General features: G+C 46.3%; 1 protein-coding gene across 2 annotated transcripts in view; it reads left to right on the top strand.

Annotated features, from left to right (window-relative positions):
* Positions 1–431: 431 nt before the first annotated feature.
* The window catches only part of FAM13C (family with sequence similarity 13 member C), a 92,968-nt gene continuing 79,338 nt past the window's right edge, over positions 432–14,061 (top strand). Inside the window, exons 1-3 of one of the 2 annotated variants that reach the window (XM_043983735.1) lie at positions 432–676; positions 9,758–9,814; positions 13,623–13,800. In XM_043983735.1, coding sequence (XP_043839670.1) covers positions 615–676; positions 9,758–9,814; positions 13,623–13,800 — 297 coding nt within the window. In that variant the 5' untranslated portion in view covers positions 432–614. The remainder of the gene's footprint in view (positions 677–9,757; positions 9,815–13,622; positions 13,801–14,061) is intronic. The other variant, XM_043983736.1, reaches the window with a different exon arrangement.

Raw genomic sequence — 14,061 nt, 5'->3', positions numbered from 1 at the left:
ACTTCCCTCTCCCCTCCTTCCTTTCCCCTCCCCATCTCTCTCATTCCTCCCTCTTTTCCCTCTCCATCTTCCCTTACCTATCTCCCTTGCCCCATCCTCCCCTTCCCCTTTTCATCTCCTCCCATTTTTCTTTCCTATTCCCTTTCTCCTCCTCACTTCCCCATCTCCCCTTCTTCTCCCTATCCCCCTCGCCCCTCTCTTCCTCCCTTCCCCCAATTCCCCTTTCCCTCGATACTCCTCACCACCCCCTTCTTTCCCCCTCCCTATCTTCCCTCCCCCATCTTCCCTTCTCCCTCCCCCATCGCCTCCTCGCCGTTTCTCCTCCCCATCCTTCCTCCTGCCCCATCTCCCCGGCCCCCTCCCCCGCCCCTCCCCCTCCTGCCCACGGGCTGCCAGTCACGCGGATCCCCGGCGCTGGGCCGGGCCGGGCTGGGCCGGGCTACGCCGAGGGAGCGCAGCCGTGGGACGGGCTTGGTGGCGCGTGTCCTCGGCGAGGCTAATCCCGGCGGGGGCTGCCTTCGGGGCGTGTGCAGAGCGGGCGGGAGCGTGTGCGGGTCCGGGCGGCAGGCGGAGCCAGGCCGGTGTATGGGGGCCAGCCTGGCCGGCCTTGGCCGATGTTTTCTTGCTTCTGCTTCAGCCTGCAGGAGAAGTCCTTCAGCAGCCCAGCGGTAGCCGAGTAAGTGCCCCGGCGGCCCCGTAGAACGCAGCATCTCTGCCCCACGCTCCCGGACTCCCGGGGAACCCGCGGATGGCTGGGAGGGGGGGCGCGCCGAACCCCTTCCGTACCCCAGGAGACCCAGAGGGGCAGCCCCAAGGGCGAGGCAGAACCCGAAGCTCGCGCCGGCCCCCGGGCAGTTGGCATTGCCACGCCGGCGTCCCTCCATCCCTTTGTGTGTGGTGGCCACGGCCCATGTCAGTTTTCAGGGAGCACACGGCGCGTGCACCCGCTGGGCCCCTGGCAGTGGGATGCTCAGTGGCCTGGGTCTGTCAGAAAGGCTCCGGGATAAACAGGCTCCGCTACCCCCCTGCGGCTCTCATCCCTGGCTCTCCGGGATGCTGCAAAGCCAACTTTGCTGGCAAACCTTTGATTCTTTTGTCTTCTGACCCCCCCCCCCAAAAAAAAAGGAAAGAAAAAAAGGCTGGCCCCGGGAGAAGTTAGCACTCCGGGAAGTTCAAAGGGCTGCCCAGGCCCGATACCTCCTTTCCGAGTGGGGTCACATTACATAAGCGTGCCTTCATTGATTGCTGTCTGGTTACTTTGTAAGAGCTAAGTCTTCCCTGCCCTGGACCACGCCGGGGGTGAAATAGACCAGAGGGAGGGGGGAGTCGTTCTGGGAGACTCGGGGTGTCCGCAGCTTTGTCTTAGGTTTCGGAGGGCTGGCTGGGGTGGGGGTGGGGGTGGGGGGGTCCTTTCTCCCGGGCGTAAAGGGGAGGAATAGGGGCATGGGAGGGAGGGGGTGGCCGGCGCAGCACCTGAGCCTCCCCCTGCCTTTGTTTGTCTGTGTTGATGGGCTACTCTCCCGAGACTGCCCGGAGCTTTGCATCAGCTGTGTGCATTCAAAACACTGGCTTGTCCTTAAAAGGCAAGTCGTTGCAGCCTTCCTGGGGTGGTGCTTTTAAAAAGCAAGCAAAACAAAACAAACGCTGCCGCTTTAATCTGATTGCTTAGGGAAAGTCGAAAGCTCCCTTTGGCTTGTGAGGGAGGGGGCTGAATGCGAAGATGGAAGTTCTCCAGGTGTGCTGCCTTCCGGGCGCTGGGGCTGCGGCACCCTCTGAGCCGCCGGGCGCCCTGGCCGAACCCCCTCAGGCGGCCCCTGGCACAGCGGCGGCCAGAAGGGATGCACTTGAACTCTGGTGCCCGCGGAGCCATCGCCGTGACACGGGCAGGCGAAGTTGTTCCTTGTCGGAGGTCTACACCTGCCATTTCATTAGCGTGGTGAATGAACTACAGGTGAGGGAAACACTTCCACCAAGGCACACCAGCAACTCCTGGCTCGTGCCATTTTGAAGGCATCCCAAAGTTAAATGACTTGTTACTCCGTCAGTATGGGGCAGACTTGAACTCAGAACTTACCAGATCATAGCAGCCTAGAACCTGGAAGGGAGTGGAGGAGTCACTCAGTCCAGGCGCTTCATTTTACAGATGAGGAAACTGAGGGCCCATAAGGAGATTCGTCTGTGGTCACAGAAGTAGGAAGTGAAGGAGCTGGCAGGGGAGCCCAGGGGGACTTTTCTTCGTACTATAATGGCTGACCCCAAAGTTAACCCTCCACTCCCTATGACACGTGGCCTCTCCATCAAATAATATGAGGAAGGTAATGAGTGTTTATTAAAACTTGCTGTGTGCCAGGCCCTATACTGGGTACTTTACAAATATCATCTCCTTTGATCCTCACAGCAGCCCTGGGAGGTAGGTGCTATTATAACAGATCGTCCCCATTTTCCAGTTTGGAAAACTAAGACAGATGGAGGCTAAGTGACTTGCTCAGGATCACACCAACTATTAAGTGTCAGAGACCAGTATTGAACTTCGGTCTTTCGGACCCCAGGCCTCTCACTGTATCCACGGGGCCATCCATCTGCTCAACAAGGACATCAGGAAAGGCTTCCCTAAGAAGTGACCTCAGAGCTTAGCACTGGAAAGCGAAGTCTCCTAAGAGACAGTCATGAGGAAGGAACACGTTCCAGGCATGGGTCACTGCCTGGGCAAAGGCACCTAGGCTAGAGATGGGGTGTTGGATTCAGGGAACCACAAGCAGAACCACATGGTTCAGCTGGAAACCGACCTTCTGAAGTGAAGCAATGTAAAACCGACCAGGAGCCAAGGTAGACAGGTGAGTTGGATGAAAGACACTAAAGAAGAGTTTATTTCATCCCAGAGGTAATTGGGAGCCACTGAACCTTTGAGCAAGCAAATGACATGCTTAGAATTGTGCTTAAGGAAGAAACTTTAATATAGGAAAGGATGTGCTTAGCATAGAAATGCATATATATATAATATAGGAAATGACACATTTTACATCTAAAATGTATATATGTAGAAATATACAAAATTATAGATTTTATATATTAAAGATATACATATACATATGTAAAATCATAGTTTATAAATTTATATGTACATACAAATATGTAAACTTTTAGCATCTAAAATGTGTGCACAAGTATATAAAATTATACAGTTTGCATCTAAAATGTATATATGGGAATATATAAAATTATAGATTTTATATATTAATATACACATAAATATGTAAAATTATACAGGTTGTATTTATTCACATGTACATACATATAAATATGTAAACTTTTGGCATTTAAAATGTGTGCATATAAATAAAATTATACAATTTGCATCTAAAATGTATGTATTTGTAGATAAATGTAAAATTATACTTTCTATATAAATACATATACACACAAATTTATAAAATTATACATTTTACTTTTAGGATATATAGTATAAATATAAAACTTTATTTTATAATTAGTGCACACACAAATATAACATACATTTAATATCTAAAATGTACATATATAGAAATATATAAAATTATAGATTTTATATATAAATGAATGTACACATAGAAGCACATGAGATTGTACATTTTACATCTAAAATGTGTATATGTGTATAGATATATGTGATTATACATTTTATATATAAATGCATATACACATAAATATATAAAGTTATACATTTACATATATACAGTATGTTTATAAATATATAACATGTACTTGCTACATAAATACATATAAAATGCAAATTTATAAAACACATTTAACATCTAAAATATATATGTATGTTTACATATATAAAATTATTTAGTTTATATAAATGCAGATACACATAAATATATATAAGTATATATTTTATATCCTGAATGTATAAATACCTAAAATTACACATTTACGTTTAACGTATAAATATATATGATCATGTAAAATGTATATCTAGTTATGTAAAGCTGTATATTTTGCATATAAACCATCGGTGTGTGTGTGTGAGTGTGTGTGTGTGTGTGTGTGTGTGTGTAACACGCAGACACTTTCCCTCTGGCTCTTTGATGAGGGCTTCTTGACGTCATCTTCGCAGTGTCACACCATGACTGGCTCATCTCCTTTACCATCGCCCCTGGAGAGAGTGTCTTTCTCCAGTTTCCATTTTTGGAAATGGAGGCAGCCTAGCAGGGAGGGGAAGGTATTGAATTTGGAGTCAGGAAGATCTGAGTTCAGATGCTAGCTCTGATATTTACCAGCTCTGTGATGCCTGATTAGTGTTTGCTCAGAGGTAGGTCCTTGAAGTGCTAACTGTGCTTGGCAGGATGCCCCAGCCTGTGTTTGCCCGTCTTGTGCTTTTCAGGGAGGTGGGAATCCTATTGGGGCAGTCTTCTGAGATGGTGGAACCCTTTGCTTGCAGCCAGAGAGGGTCCCTGGGAGCCCCTCTTAGTGTTAAAGAGATGGGCTCTGGTACCAGAACAATTTGGAATTTCCATGAAATTTCCCAGATACTGTCCCTGGCTCCTTCCTATTTGTAATTCTGGACCAGGATCATTGTTCATTGGCAGCATCTCTTCAAAGTGAAAACCAAAAACCAAAAACCTGCTCACGAGAGCATTGATGAAGAGGCTGCTCAGTAGTATAGTGGGTAGAGCCAGAGTCTGGGAGACCTGGGATTGACTCAGATTGACTCAGACACCTAGTACCTGTTCGACCCTGGGCAAGTCACTTCCTCTGCCTCAGCTTCTTCATTTGTAAAATGAGGGTAATATCAGCCTCTTCCTTCCTAAGGTTTGAAATAACACACACTTATAAACTATTGTTATTGTTAACCTCTCACTGTCCCAGAGACCTCTCACAAACATGCACTAAGGAATTTTTCCCTCTGATGAAATCCCAAGGCTGGATTTAGGATTTCATTGGTGTGGGGAGGAATTTTCCCCATCAGCACTGATGGGCACTTTTTTTTTTCTACAACCCGGAGTGGGCGGACGGGGGAAGGGTGGCAGGGTAGGGCCTGGATCCTGAGGGGTTAAGAGAGCAGGTCTGGACAGTACATGAACCCTGGTCTGCTTGGTCCTGAGGCCAGTTCAGTTATCTGTTCTGCCACTCATAATACAGATTTGTGAGTGTGTATAAATATACTCACATAGATATGCATATATATGCATATATATCTATATACATAATCCACAATAAAATGCTCTTCTCTGCCCAGCCCAGGGAGATCTGATTGCACACAACTGTGTTGCTAACTGCAAAAAATGTAACTGTGATTACATTTCAAATGCGCGTGCCAATTGGAATGCCATCTGGTCACTGTATAAAATATAAAATGCATAATTAATACTGAGAGAGAGTCAGGTATGACCACTGGGGGCCAGCCCTGGAGTCCAGGAGGTCCGGGGTTCAAATCTTACCTCTGATGCAAGCCTGCCTCTCAGTCATTGCTTCCCTCAGCTCTCAGAGGGTACAAATTTATAGATGAGTTGCAACCTCCATTACTGGAAGGAGTTTCCATATTGGGAGTTCCCTCAATTGATGAAATCAGAGGAATGCGTCCCCTTCTCTCTAGTCACAATGATAATAACAATGATAACACCAGAGACAACTGGGCAGGGTTCTTGTTCCCTTTTAATATTCATCATTGTTTGGGTTGCCTCTTTTTTTTGCAGGGCAATGGGGGTTAAGTGACTTGCCCAGGGTCACACAGCTAGTAAGTGTTAAGTGTCTGAGGCTGGATTTGAACTCGGGTCCTCCTGAATCCAGGACCGGTGCTTTATCCACTTCACCACCTAGCTGCCCCTGCCTCTTCTTTTTAATAGCTAATGTTTACTTTTTAGCGTTTACAAATCACTTTGCAAACATAATTATCTCCTTGATCTTCACAGCCACCCAGGGAGGTAGGTGCTGTTATTACCCCCATTTTACAAATGAGGAGGTCTAAATGATTTACCTCCGGTCACCGAGCTAGTGAAGTGGAGGTGGGTGGGGTTCTGACCCAGCCTTATCTTTTCCTGGTGCTTTAATGCATGGAGTATCTGTAAAGAGGGCTCACTCCCTCCATGGTACCAAGCACAGCTGTCACCATTCCGAGCCTGCTGATGAGCCTTTCTGGGCACAGCTGGGTTGGATCTCCCAAGAGAGAAAGTCAGCTCAGCCCCGGGGCAGCTGGGCTCAAAGCCCTTTAGGGCCTTCAAGAGTCTCACTCTGTGGATTCATCCAGAGATGTTCCTCTTAGTGGAGGGAGGCCTGATCCTCTTTTAAAATGCGCCCCTCCCAGAAGGGTCCCACATTCAGATGGCTTCCAGGTCATCTGAGTGAATCCGCTCATTTCCTCGGGTATCCAGAAAAGGCTGACGAGGGAGGGAGGGTGAAGAGAGAAGATGGCTGAGAAGGGGCAGGAGGCATTAGGCCAGGACGGGGGTTCACCCTGGCAGAGGAGGAGGGACCCCACAAGGGGAAGACAAAGACAAACATGCCTTGTTTGACAAATTAGGGAAATGCTGTCTCTGCATCTCTTGACTCATTCACGTACTCTTCCTATCACAGCTCTTAGGGGTTCTTGTTGCCCTGGCTTTTTCTCATTCTAGACTTGAAGGTTCCCGGGGCTAGTGTGTCTATAGATGAACATCCCCTTGGCTCCCCAGTCATCACTGTAAACATGCAGAGACTCTCCCTGCAGCTGGTCGCCACCCCCTTTACCCCACTGCTGCCAGTCTTAGTGCAGACACCCAGTGGGGTTTAGCCAGACTTCAGCTTGATGACCCATAGCGTAATCCATCCACCAGCCTTAGCCCTCTGGCATCAGAGACTCCAGGCATGGCCTCACACAACTGAAGGAATCTTGGTCCCCCTGGCCTGGCTGTAACAGGAACCTCACAGCCTCAGGCCTCACTAGCCAGCCCCACCACTGAGGTCCTTTCCCCAACTTCAAAGGCCAAGGGTCACTTTGAAGGCTCTGCTGCTGTGTTTTCAACTGGAACCAAATGTCCCGGGAGGGAGAAGAATAATAAACTCAATGGGGGTGGGCTGGGGAAGTGGATGCCAAAATCTAAACAATAGCCATTGTTCAGCTCTGGCATTGACCATCCTGGGATCACCAAGCTGGAAGTGACCCCCTCAGCCGGCCAGTCCAGCCCGTCTCTGAGCCAAGAATCCCCCCTGCAGCTTACTCAATGCCTGACCATCCTGCCTGCCCTTGGAGACTTTTAGTGACAGGGAGCTCAGTACTTCCCGAAACAGCCCCTGGCCCTTTGGGATCTCTCTCATCCTCAGGAAGCCTTTCCTTAATATCAAGCTTACATTTGTCCCCTTTCCGAAGCCAAAATGCCCGATCTGAGCGCCTCAGTGACTTCTCTGCTGTGCTAAAGTTCACTCCTATTGGAAATATCTTCATTAATATTCCAAAACATGAATGCTCTACTGATTGGGACATTCTAGTAGGGTGAGAGGGCTTGCCTTGGAAAGTTAATTGCTTTTCCATAGTGGAAAAGTGGTGTTATTAGTCAGTTGATTTGCATACACACACAGAGAAACATCACTTAAACATGGCAGCAGTAAGAATGAAAAGGAGGAGGGGGATAGGTGAGTCATTGTAATGGGGCCTTCAGCATCATAGATTTCTCACTCCATATTGATCCAGAGGAGAGGAGAGAAGTGCCTTTCAGGTTTTATTGGTGCCTGGGGAAATGGTGGTGGTGTTAATGCCCTGGACATAAACACTTGGTGGAGTATTGGTGGGTTCCTGAGACAGCGGGTTATCAGCTTTGCCAGAATGCAGTAGGGGACTAAGAGGAGGTCAGAATCCCAGGCCAATAGGCTAGGTGAGCCAGCCCGGAATAGCCTTAGGAGTCTTTCCATCCAAGCCCATCATTTTACACAGGAGAAGACCAGAGAGGTTTTCCCAAGGTCACACAGCCAGCCCATGGTGTAGTTGAGATGCTAGCAGAGGACCTTCTAGGCTGGGTGATGAGTTTGCTCTTTATTGGGGTGGCCGCAGGAAATGGTGGAGAGAGGATTGGGTCTGGAGTCAGAGGAGCTGGGTTCAGATCCTGCTTCTTACCTGTACTTACTTGTCCCAACCTTAAGCAATTTTCCCCTCTCTGGGCCTCTGAGTTTTCTCAGCAGTTTCAGGTGATTGGCCTGGATGGGCTCTGAGGCCCCTTCAAGCTTTGAAGCTTTTGTCTCCAGGGCCTGTGGTTGTAATACATCTGAGAGCTAGACTTGGGGCCAGAGGCGCTGATACTCACTAGCTGTGTGACCCTGGGCGGGTCACTAAACTTCTCTGAACCTCAGCATGCTCCTCTGCAAAATGGGGCTGACAGAACTTTTATCACATACCTCACAGGGTTGTTGTGAGGAACCTGCTTTGTCAACATGCAGGGTGAATGGGATAATAGAGGAGGAAGAAGGCATGAGAGGAGCCATTTGCGTTTCTTAGTTCATTATCATTTTTTTTCCATTAACGAGCATTTAAAAAAATGAATTTGTTCCTTGAACACACACGCTTGCAGATTAAAAAAAAGTACTGGAAAAATAAAGCCCTCAACACATACACAGTCTGGCAAAACCGAATCTCTCGCTAGGCCCATCTGAGAATGTCCGTGTTTGGGCCCCCTGGTTCAGGAGGGGAGTGGGAGGCGCTGACCCCGTCGGCCTGGATGCGTGTGTAAAGCCAAGTTGTTGTTCTGTGTGATGTTGTTTTCGGTGCAGGCATTGTTCTCCTGGCTCTGCTCCGCTCACAGAGGCCTCCCCAATTTCCTCTGAAATTGTCCATTTCATCATTTCTCACAACACAATAGTTTCCCATTATGTTCCTCTGCCACAATTTGTTTAGGAGGATGCCCATGTGCTGACTTTCCAGTGGCTGTCTGCCATGACAAGGACTGCTGTAAACATTTTTTTGTACAGATAGATTCTTTTCCTCTTTTATTTCTTTGGGGATCCAGGCCTGATAGTGTCAGGCAGCAAGGTGGGGCGGTGGACAGAGCAGGGCCTGGAGTCAGGAAGACCTGAATTTAAATCTGACCGTAGATGCTGAGTAGACGTGTGACCCTGGGCAAGTCATGTAGCCTCTGTGGGCCTCAATTTCCTCATCTTTAAAGTGGGGCTAATAACAGCACCTATCTCCCCGGGGTGACTGTGAGGCTCAAGTGAGATAATATTTGTAAAGTGCTTGGCATAATGCCCGGCACCTAGTAAGCGCTATATAAATGTTAGTGATTAAAAATAATATCATATAGATTAATTATAATGTGTTATAATCAATATAACAATATATTCTATAATTATGGGATTATATGGAGTATAATGAAGATTATATATCATAATCAACATAATTATATATTTTATGATTCCATGATTGTAATTGTAGAATGTACATGTTATACATAATATAATTAATAGAATACATCTATAATAGAAAATTATAACAATTATAGTTCATATAATAAATCTACAATAATTATTATGAGTATGTCTGGGCCAAACAGTTTGGTAACTTTGGGAGTCGTTCCAAATCACTTTCTAGAAGCAGCAGAGCTGGGATTCGGACCCGAATCCCACACTTTTTCCGCCGCATCCGGAGGTGTGAGCTCTTGTTATTGACTATAATGGGGTAGGGGAAGGAGATCCAGTTTCCGGGAGAGAAGAAAGCTTGAGCTTTGAACCTGAATAGGAGGGGAGGCAAAGGGTTTGAGTTTGACACTCTGGAGGCTGTTAGAGATGATGTCATTTTGTTTTCATTGCCCAGGTGTGAGGAAGACACCGTGCCTGTTAATGAAGAGCAGCCTGATCCAGCCAGTCTCAGGTATGGAGGCAGAAGGTCCGGGCCTTCCTGGGTCCTCGGCCCAGGGAATGATTGCAGTCTTTTTTTGACTCTTGTCCCTTCTATTTTGGTTTACCTCAATGCTCCCATTCAAGGCTTTGAGGACAGAGGTGATTCTGCATCCGAGAGCCTTCAGCTCATGTTTGGTTCATAAATGTGGCTCCAGAAATGTCATTCACCGTTGTGGTGCCGGGCAGCATGTCCCAGTAGGAACCCTTGTCCCTGGGGCAAGTCCAGTTTGACTTAAGGGAGAAGGGGGATTTACAAGTCCTACCTATTCCAACTGGACCAGTTCTCCAACAGAGCTTGTCATAGCAGGAATCCGAATAGCGCACCATCCGATTTATCAAAGAAATATTGGGAAAAGGACTTTTTATCAAGACTGCATAGAAAAATCTTCAGCTCATGGGATCCTGATGTGTCAACCTTCCAAATGGGCATCATGCAGACGCTTCTCATCTTGGGTGTTTTGTAGCATTTGCCAGTTTCCAAGGTGTAAATGCTTGCCCCAAAGATTTAGCCTAATTTTAATTTAAAATTTAATAATTGGTTCTCAAGAGCTGATCGAAGCTGATTCCATCACTCCTCTGAATGTCATTACATACGTACACATCATCTTTCTCAGCTGGGTTATCAATTTTTGGGGGATTGTTTGACTTTTCTCTCTTTTTCAACAGGATCTAGCATAGAGTCTGACTCAGAGGAGATACTTTTTAATGTTGAATGACTGATACCACTTTACCCCGTACATTGCTCTAGGACGGTGGCCTTTGTGCCTGACCCCAGTTATAGCTCTGATGCCTGGTGGTCAGTTTAAATCATCATTAAGTAATGGAAAGCCTCAGACTTGTTGCTAACCCACGCCTGAATCACGGCACGTACTAAAATTAGTCACTCAAGTCATCCTTGCAAATTGCCAGTTGCCCAGGGCTAGTCATACTTTATTCCAGTAAGTTGGGCCTAATGTCCACTGAGTTTAATATGGTCTGTGCACCACTTGTGGGGAGGAAGAGCCAGTCCGTGTTCAAAACTTGTTTCTTTTGGCTTTTATTGGGTTTATTTATAAGAAGAAGGAGAGTCTATAAACCTAGAAATGATACACCAAGCTGAAACCTGATATATAATGATGTTAACTAATATAATATTGTGTCAGGGTAAGTAAAATGTGATGTGATATAAAAAAACATGCTATAATATGATAAAATACATTAACAATATATGAGATTATACATGGTATATTTATTATATCATATTACATAATATAATGTAACATGATGTGTCTTAATGGAATACAGTGTAACCATATATAATTGGTATAGTGTAATGTATACAGCATAATATATACCATCATATGGTACTACATAGTATGATATAATTTAATACACTATAGAACATATTACAATATGGTATATGCAATATAATTATATAGTATGTGAACATAATATAATGTAATAATGTAAGGGTAGAGACTGGACCTATGAATTTAAAGGCATAGAGAATTCCCAGGTGAGGGAGTGCCCTCCTTCAGTGCAGACCAGCTCCTCTTCTGCCACTGATAGACTCAGCTTCCTAGAGCTTGTAGAAGTTAGGTGACTTCTCCAAGGTCACACAGTCAGGATATGTCAGAGGTAGGACTAGATCTTGTTTTCCTGGTTCTGAGTTGATTGTTCTATCCATGATGTCATACTGCTTCAATATAATAATATAATACAATATAATATGATATGATAATTTAATGCAGTATAAAAATTAAATGACCCAGTTCCAACCTCTTGTGGAAGTTAAAGCCAAAAGGTAGTCTTTCAGCTTCTTGGGCTGGGCCCCCTCCCCTGACATCAGTCTCTCTTGTGGCTGTTTCCTCCCCCCCTCCCCCATCCTTTGGGTTTCTCATGCAAAATACATTTTTAAAAAGTCTCTAGCACTAATTGCTATTTTCCCTCCTCCCCCTCAAATTCTCACCCATTTTCAAGGACACTGATTTTTTTTCCTTCCACTTACGAATGCTGAAGAATTGGTAGCATGTTAGATTCACTAGAAGCCATTCACTTGGGGTGGGGTGTGGGAGGGGGATCTTGGAATCCTGACTCTGACACATTACCAGGGAGTGGCTTTGGGCTCTTCCATCCACCATTTTATCAGTTAGCATTTGTTAAGGGCTTGTATACTGTGCTAAGTGCTTGGAGGTGCCAAGAGACAAAAGACAATCCCTGCCCTTAAGAAGCTTACAATCTGGGGCAGCTAGGTGGCGCAGTGGATAAAGCACTGGCCTTGGATTCAGGAGGACCTGAGTTCAAATCCAGCCTCAGACACTTGACACTTAACTAGCTGTGTGACCCTGGGCAAGTCACTTAACCCTCATTGCCCTGCAAAAATTAAAAAAAAAAAAAAAGAAGAAGAAGCTTACAATCTAATGGGTAAGACAAGATGCTAACAATTCTATCCAAAGCAAGCTGGGTATAGGATAAATAGGAAATAATTAAAAGAAGGAAAGCCCAGCAATGAAGAGGGATTGGAGAAGGAGGGCATCCTGTAGAAGATGGGGTTTTAGTTAGGACTTAGAGGAAGCCTGGGAGGTCACTAGTGAGAGTGGAGGAGGCTAAGAAGATGCCAAGAGATGCAGTGTCTAGTTTGTGGAGCAGGTGGGAGGCTGGTGTCGCTGGATCAAAGGATACCTGTTGGGAGTGAGGTATAAGAAGACTGGAGGGTGGTGGTGGGGCTCTGTCATGAAGGGCTTTGAATGCCAAACAGAGCCCTTTGTATTTGTTCCTCTGGGTGATAGGAAGCCACTTTTGGTCGTTGACCCCCATTTTCCTCTTGTCTAAAATGAAGGGAGTGGACCAGGTCAAAGCTTCTTTAACTGTGGGTCATGACCCCAATATGGGCTGAATGTGGCACTTATGAAGAATTTAGCAACAGTAAAAGGTTATTTAAACCTATTTTACATACCGAGCTTGTGTAAAAATTTCTGGGGTGAGAAGGGTCGTGAGTAGTGTAGATGTAGGTGACTTTGGTCTCTTCTAGCCCCGAATCCTGTGTTTTTGCAAACCTATAAGATGGAAACTTGAAGGTGGGCCGGAGCCTTTGGTTTCACCATTTGACTGGTGGCCCCCGGTCTCCCTAGTCCCACGTTTGTGGCTGTTGTTGCCTTTGTTCTCAGAGAGCCATGTTAAGGGCCTTTCAGGCTCTTTACTCCCCTGGGCCCCCTCAGATGGAAACACACCCATGTAGATGTTCAGCGACCTCACCATTGTAGGTTTAGACCCATCAGGGTTTTGAGAGATGATCTAGTCCAGCCTCCTTAGCCCAGAGCTTTGAGTGGGTTCCCAAGACTAAATCTGTGATCCTGCAGTCCGAAGTCCCCTCCCCGAGCCCAGTTTCTGCTGCTGCTTGAGATAGTGCTTGGCACATAGTTGGTGCTTAATAAATGCTTGCTGACAGGCATGAGAGGAGTTTGCTGAGTTATAAGAGAAATAAGGCAGTGTAACAGATAGTGAGGGCGGCTTTGGGAGGCAGGGAGACCTGGGCTCGTGGACAGTCATTGACACCTTCGGGTCAGTTAGTTAACCTCTGCATGCTTTCGATTATGTCTCGAGATGAAAGATCACCTGCTGATTGACAATGGCAGAGGGAGTTTCCTCACTGGGAATATCTCGGATTGATAAGATCACATGTTCATACCAAAAATTAAAACAAAAAAAGAGGGAAGAAGTCACCAACAGATTCGGGGTGTTCCTTTCTTCTTTGTTTGTCATTACTTCACTTGTTTTCCTCGTTGTGCTTCTGATTTTAGAGATGAAAATAATAAAGAAAACTACCCTGACAACATCGCCCTCCTAGAAGAGAGCCGGCAGCATGTAGAGCAGGCCCTGTTCCATGGAGCATTGCGGTACACCATGGGCAACTTCAAGTCCAGGAAACCCAAGTCTATCATCAAAGGGGAGGCCGGGAAGGGCCACACCGATAACCAGGTAGGGGACGCTGCCTTGGGCCACCCTCTCTCCCCCGCCTACTAGCCACTCTGTGGCTCCCTCCTGCCTCGGGCTCAGATGTAAAATCCTGTTTCCCTTCTGCCTTTCCAGGTTTCTGACGCTTCGTTTGTCTTTACACGCTCTACAATGTCGCCGTATTGGTTTAATCAGTGTCACAAGGCTTATCTCTCATCTCTGGGCCTTAGTGTCTGCCCCCTGTCTTAGAAGGCCTTTTCTTTGAACTCCCAACACTTAGCATAG

The sequence above is a fragment of the Dromiciops gliroides genome, chromosome 2, assembly GCF_019393635.1.
Source record: "Dromiciops gliroides isolate mDroGli1 chromosome 2, mDroGli1.pri, whole genome shotgun sequence".
Lineage (NCBI taxonomy): Eukaryota > Metazoa > Chordata > Mammalia > Microbiotheria > Microbiotheriidae > Dromiciops > Dromiciops gliroides.
The sequence above is the reverse complement of the archived record's forward strand: the minus strand, read 5'-3'. Positions and strand labels throughout refer to the sequence as shown.